The 6,868-nt window shown below is 41.8% G+C and overlaps 1 protein-coding gene across 1 annotated transcript in view; it reads right to left on the reverse strand.

Moving 5' to 3' along the window:
• iqgap1 (IQ motif containing GTPase activating protein 1) overlaps positions 1-5,770 on the reverse strand; it is a 53,169-nt gene extending 47,399 nt beyond the window's left edge. Inside the window, exons 1-2 of the mRNA XM_034197522.1 lie at positions 5,477-5,770; positions 4,106-4,208 (exon numbers count right to left, since the gene is read on the reverse strand). Coding sequence (XP_034053413.1) covers positions 4,106-4,208; positions 5,477-5,522 — 149 coding nt within the window. The 5' untranslated portion in view covers positions 5,523-5,770. The remainder of the gene's footprint in view (positions 1-4,105; positions 4,209-5,476) is intronic.
• Positions 5,771-6,868: the final 1,098 nt, after the last annotated feature.

Below are 6,868 nucleotides of genomic sequence, written 5' to 3' on the forward strand. Positions count from 1 at the left end.
AGCTATAGCCAAAGAGAAAAGCTTAGCAGCATTACAACATATTTGAAAAGCCAAAAGAGTTGAACATGTGACCTAGAATTCAAATATGGTGTGATAACACGCACAGCAGGCCTCAGACTGTTTCTCAGCATCTCATGGGAACATGAAAATAAGAGTGATAACACATACTTTGCATCTCTGCAGAGAGAGAGTATGAGTTCATGAAGTGCCATTATCCATGTAGGCCTTTTGTGCTCGAACACACACCTGTAGTAGTCTGTGCCCGTCCACACAGCGGCGTGCGTTGTCGCTTGCCGGCGGGCGTGTCTGAAACTCGACCAACAACCAATCACATGAATCTCCCGCCCCTGACACACAAGCAGCGGTTTGATTGGCTAGAGCTTGTACTGGCATATGATTAGATTGGCTGACGCTTCTGCCGAGGCTTCAAAAGTAGAACATTGCTCAACTTTTGCAGCGAGCCACGCCAGCAACGCTCCGCGTTGCTTCCCACAATGCAGTTCGGCGAAAAGTGACGTCACCCCATTCAAAGTGAATGGTGAAGCTTTCAACGCACGCCGCTAAGTGGACGGGCCGTTAAAGAGCCACAATACATTGCAGCCACCCCCACAGGGCATCCGGCTCACACCCTGCTGTGCACCTGTCAGAGGCATTCCCATCATACCACGCAGCTGCGACACACACTCCCAGCATTCCTCTTCCAGCAGCCATTCCCCGCAGGCTCAGGTGTTCCCCACATAGAGCTACCTGAAAATCTGCCTGAGGGGAACACCATCGACCAATCAGGACGCTCGCAGGGTGAAAGAGCTGCTTCAACATCAGCAAATAACAACAAAAGTGTTTTGCTGTTCAATCAATGCTAATTATTTCTGTTTCAGTGGATTTGGCAACACCCTTACTCACTTGAATCAAACTTTAATAAAATAAAAAATTAGGAAAAACCAAGCCCCCAGGAAGTGAGCTGGATATTGAAAACATTTCAATAGTGGCCAAACGGTTAGTCTGTCTTTTTAGCATATATACAAATTTGACTGAGCGTGACCCTCAATGACAGAGCTGATCGGAGGCGGGGCTTAGCCAAAAGAGCTAGTGCATGTTCTATGGGCCCAAGACCCCAGATGATCTGGGTACTTTTGTTTTTGAGTCAGTCCTTTTTGGCTTAATGCACCACTGGGCATCTCTCATAGGAATTAACGGGGACCCGCCCCAACGCCTTATCCAGTTCTCTTTATACATCCATGGGAAAAGCTAACATTGTGATTATTAAAGTCTGCACAATCTTTTCTGAATACTGCATGTGTGTGCATATCTTCTCCTATTTTGTGAGATACAACCAATTGCTCATCATACTTTATTTACGTAGTATCTAGGCAAATTAGACTTAAACTATAACAACATATATTAACCAACAGTCCTCTCAATGTGCCCAAAGAGTGAATATAGTATAATAAGAAAAACTCACTTTTCAGGTTTGACCATTTAAGCGATGTGTCCTTATGTAAATTCAAAATGTGGACTGTGGCAACAAATGGTTGATAGCAGACTCTTCAGTTCCCATGAAAACAAGCCCTGGACCAACAACAGGAGTTAGCAGCCATACTCTGCTGGAAGTAGAGCAACAGACCTATATGGCTACAAACCACCAACAACATTATCAAGCAGTAGCATATTTCTAAAAAAACAGGATTAAGTAGTCCATCTTCTGTCTTAATTACACAGCCTACACTAACCCAGGTAATCAGCTGAGAAATCAAACTTAATTTCATAACACAGTCATTCATCAAAGTAAAATCCTAATAAACCATCAGACGTGTTCGATCAGACTGTGGGTTAAAGACGCTAGCTTCAACAAGAAAAAAAACACTTCCTTCCTCTGAAAAATTCTACCCTGACATGCACATTTTGGTGGCAATCCCCATCACTGTCAGACTTTTGTGATGTGGTGTGTTTAGGAAGAAGAATCAGGGTCATGAACATGAAGAACCTAGGAGGAGAATAAATAAAAAGCACATACTGGAAGTGTTCTTTACATTTCTCTTCACAAGTGTGAGATATTTCAACACTAGCAGGAACAAAGATTGACCAAACTGCAGCAACAAGTCATAAAGAGTTTTGACTGAGGCCATCTTTTTTTTTACTGTAAAATATATATTGCTCTTATTTTATTGAGAAACGTTCAGGGACACTTGCATGGTTTAGTTATTAAATAGTTATCAAGTTATTTTGGGGAATAACTGTGAGAACAAACTGAGGTATACATCTCAGGTGGATGGAAAAAATGGGACCAGACAAAATAAAAGCCTTCCAGGAATTTCCTGAACATCACAGGTGGATGGTAAGTAACAACCGAGCAGGAGAGAGATGCCGGACATCAAACAGCTTATTTTTTGTAATTATTTACAGCAGAGCGCACTTACTCCGGAACCTGTCGCTATGACAACAGCCGGTTTCTGTGGCAACAGTGGGAAATACTTTAATCAACAGGGACTGAGTCACTTCCTGTCTCGCACGGTCCTTCCTCTTTTGAATCTGCTAGTCTGCAGCGGGGTCGGCTACAGAGCCACTAAAACACGTTAACACACTGCAAACACCAACACACAGATACATAAATGTGTGTGTGTGCGAGACAAACACACTTCATCTACTTCCAATTCCAAGTATCAAATGAGAAGTTTGGCTTAAGTGTGAAATATAAAGTTAATTTCTACAATAATTTAATCCATCATAATACGTGATGACACACATGATATTATTATCTATTGTTGAGGAAATAATGTCCAAAAAATCTCAGAAACCTTTCATTTTTATAGTCAAGTCTTTGTTATTTAGAAATGTCTAAAAAAAAAAAAACTTGATATCAGTCACTAAAGAAGTCAAAGCTCTCAAATGTTGTTGTTGAAATACAAGCAGCTGTGTGAGGACTTTGGCAAAATAGGATATGGAAAAACTGGAAAGACGTCATGTGGAAATATCAGACCACAGAAAAGGAAATGGAGATGAATCTGTCCAAACATTGAATTCTAACTCTCAAGACTTGTCATTTTCTGCTTTACAGTCAGTACCAAAACACAGAGCCTAATAACCAACTGTAGCTTAAGCATCAGTGGGGATTAAATGATCAAACTGACATCCGCTGCACTGAACTGCTTAATACAACTGGATGGACTTCCCAGTTGTTCAGTCAGATTGAGGCTCATAACAAACTCTGCGAAGTAGATCTTCCCATTGAAGAGCACCAATCCATCTCCACAATGCTCCCTTTTAACCAAAAGATATATAGAGCCAACTGTATGATACTCTTTGGAAACTTTGCTTGTAAGGCAACATGAGACCAGAAGTTGCTGTTGCACTCAAACCTGAGTCAGCAGCCTGCTGTGACTGAAGCCATATTTTATAGATTTCAGTTCCTATCTATCAACACAAGTGCATGACTTCTGAAGTCCAAGCAACCAGTAATTTCATTCAGATGCTGAAAAATTCATTCTTAGCTTAATTCTTGAGAATTTCCTTCTCGTCTTAAATGTTTTTGACAGTAAAACTGATTATTTGGGGGTTTTGGTCTGTTGGTTGGACAAAAGAAGCTTCTAGGAATCTACGATTACCATTTTTCAAAAATGTTCTGACATTTTGTAGGCATTTTTTAACAGAATGTTAATGAAATTGCCAAAGGACCCCTATTTGTTGTGGATTGTTCATGCCATGGCCAATACATGAACCCTTGGTACGGTCAGTATTGGTGCAAATCCGGTGAACTAAACCAATGCATCTGGTATCTGTATCCTGAGGATTTCCTTCTTTTCTTGTGTGTCTTTGATAGAAAAACTGATTATTTTTGGGACTGGTGGTCGGAGGAAATAAGCAATTGGAAGACTAATCTTTGGCCTCCTAATGGCAATCCTAAATTGAAATTTTTCATACTTTTCTGAAATTCTTGTGGGCATTTAATGGATAAAATATTCCGTAAATGTATCGATGATTCTGATAATAGCCTGTTGCAGGCCTTATTGCAGCTCTATTTCTATTTCTTTGAATCACGGCCAGCTTTCCCCCTTTTGAGAAGCCTGAAGAGGTTTAGTCAGCAGGTGAATCATCTTTCAGCTCTTACCTTTTGGCTTCCTCCAGGTGACACAGATACTCGTAGGCCATGTTGGCCTGCCGCCGCTCATCCATCTCCTCCGCTGTGAGCCGCTCAACCCCATCCAGGACCGCTGGAGCCCAAAAAACATACACAAATGACTTTCAAACTGAGGCAAAAACAGGAGTTATTATCTGATATCTGAGAGAACACTGGAACCTTTAATTAATTGACCACCAAAGTCAAGAAAGAATAATTGTGGATTGTTGTACTATTTTTTTTTTGCTGTTTTCTCCCTGGTTGCATCACCAGGAGAAGTTTCCATCCCACTCCCAGCCAGGTCTCTCCTATATACTGAAGTGTTTTACAAAGGAAACAGGCGTCATTCATTAGTCATCTGTGTAGCCAGTTAACAAATAAGCTCAATGTGGCTCAGGGCTGCCAGACTGTAAGATGAGGGCAAGCCTTTGTCTTTAAATGGCATGCTTATTCATACGCCGCAAACAAAAAACAATGGAGGGGAGTTTATGGGGTTGATTCCCGTGAGATTACACAGAGTGGAGCTGTGATCCCGCCTGCACTCAAATGTTCCCTCAAATAAGTTTTCTCCCAAATGATAGAGCGGGGGGATGGGGCACAGGAGGGCGCGCAATACAAAGAGGCCCCATTTTAGCCTCCTGTCCTGTCACATCAGAGGTGGGTCAGCAGGCATCATCATCATCAACAGGTAAATCCTGATTTCAACAAAAACTGACAACACATGCCATAGAAATTCACAAATCACCCTTCAGCCCCAGTGTCTAGGTTCACCACTCAAATTCAAAAATGGAATGTTGGCATGTGCTACTTATTTTGTTCCATATTTGATGGGTTATAATGTGCAACCAACATGAAATATGGAGGCCTAATATTCACACAATCTCCACATTTTGCACCCAAGATTTTGTTCTAGTTTCTTTTAGTTTAAGTTCATTACAAATGATCCATGGGCGTTGGTTTTCAGTTAAAGTGTATGAAGAAAGAAATAAAAACCTTGCATTTGGAACATTCTGCCCTGGTTTTAATACTTGGCGTGCGTAGGTAACCACTTGGACGTTAAAAACTAACGTGTATGTGTGGAAGAAAAAGTTGTGTAAACTCTAAAAGCATACCTACTCCCTCTTCACACTGCGATGCATTATTATTAAAAACGCGGAAGTCATAATTTAGCTGTAGCCATGCTGTCAGAAATAAAACCCACACTGAGCATTTAGTTAAAAAACTTTTCGAAAACGTTTGGGGAGCGTTTGCATGCAGCAGAGCGGGGATCCGGGGCTGTTCTCCCCGGTAGAGTGAGGGGAAGCCGCCCGCCCGCCTGCCTGTCCGCCTGCATGTCAAGGTGAGCAGAAAGAGAACACTTACAGCCATATCTCGGCCGGAGCCCATCTGCCTCGTCAGAAGTTGACATCCTGCTCTCTTGAGAAACGCGGCACTCTGCGCTCCACGGTTAGCTTCAGTAAAGAAGAAAAAAAACTTTACGCACAACTTTGGACAGCTTGGTTCCTAAACCCTCCGGAGTCACAAAAACACTCAAATCCGACAGAAAACCGGGCAGGACATTTCGGTCCTCTTGTTCCTCCTCTGCACTTTGACTGTAGACTTTTTCTTCTTCAAACCTCACTGATGTCACTGGGTGTGTTCTTCCTAATCCTGAAGTATGCGTTTCAGGAAACAGCTCGACAGCCTCCAGGCGGACAGAGAGCTGCCACAGCGCCGCCTGCTGTCCGCCGCAGGCAGGTGCAGAGGCAGGGCTCCAAGCAGAGCTCCGGGGTCCTACTGAGGGACCCTAATTATAAGTTATTAGTGTTTAGTGTTTGCATTATTTTATTTAAGTATTTTACTTGTATTGAGTATTACTACATAGACAGTATTTCTATTGTTACATAATTAACATTAGTACTTCAACCTCTGGATGATATTAAAACGGAAACAATGTTTGAAGATGAATTAGCGTTTATGGTTTACTTTCTGGAAAATACTTTTCAGTGTATGAAAAATAATATGCATGATAATTTTCAATGTGTAAAATAGTTTAAAGGGGCCCTTTTCTGCAAATGTTCAGGTTCATGTTGTGCCTCTACTGTGACATGTTTACATGCTTTAATGTTCAAAAAGTTTATTTTTCTCATACTGCCTGTGCTGCAGCACCTCTTTTCACCCTCTGTCTGAAACCAGAGCCCAGTCTGCTCTGATTGGTTAGCTGGCCAGCTCTGTTGTGATTGGTCAACTGCATAGAGATGTCACCATAGACTGTATACTACTAGGATGTCACGTATAATGTGTTGGAGCGCCAGCCAATAGATGCGTTAGTTTTACATAGTGATATCACAATGGAAGAAGCGTGAGTGTTAGATAGTGAGGTCAATATGTTCCTGAAGTAAACAAAGGAGTCCAATGGAGGCGTTTCAAGCAGGGGGGGGGGGGGGGGGTGTGGAAGAGAAACTCCCTCTGGAGGACACTTTGGGATTTTAGCCTTTGCAGACCATTTACATACACACAAACCTATATAACACACTACAGGAAAGGGAAAACCCCAAAAAGCATAATAGGGCTTTGATGTTTTCAGCTGCCATCCTGGGAGTAATATTACTTTTCATCACATTTTCATTAACTGAAGAGAAACTGATGATCTTATCACAGTTCTGTTCAATTGTTATTTGTCTCTATCTTATCAGACATATGTTCAGTATTTCTATAGGTCTCACTATAGTTCCAGAGACTCAGTTAGAAACTGGACCTTGAGAAAAGACTATA

This window comes from Gymnodraco acuticeps, unplaced genomic scaffold (assembly GCF_902827175.1).
Source record: "Gymnodraco acuticeps unplaced genomic scaffold, fGymAcu1.1, whole genome shotgun sequence".
Taxonomy (NCBI): Eukaryota; Metazoa; Chordata; class Actinopteri; order Perciformes; family Bathydraconidae; genus Gymnodraco; species Gymnodraco acuticeps.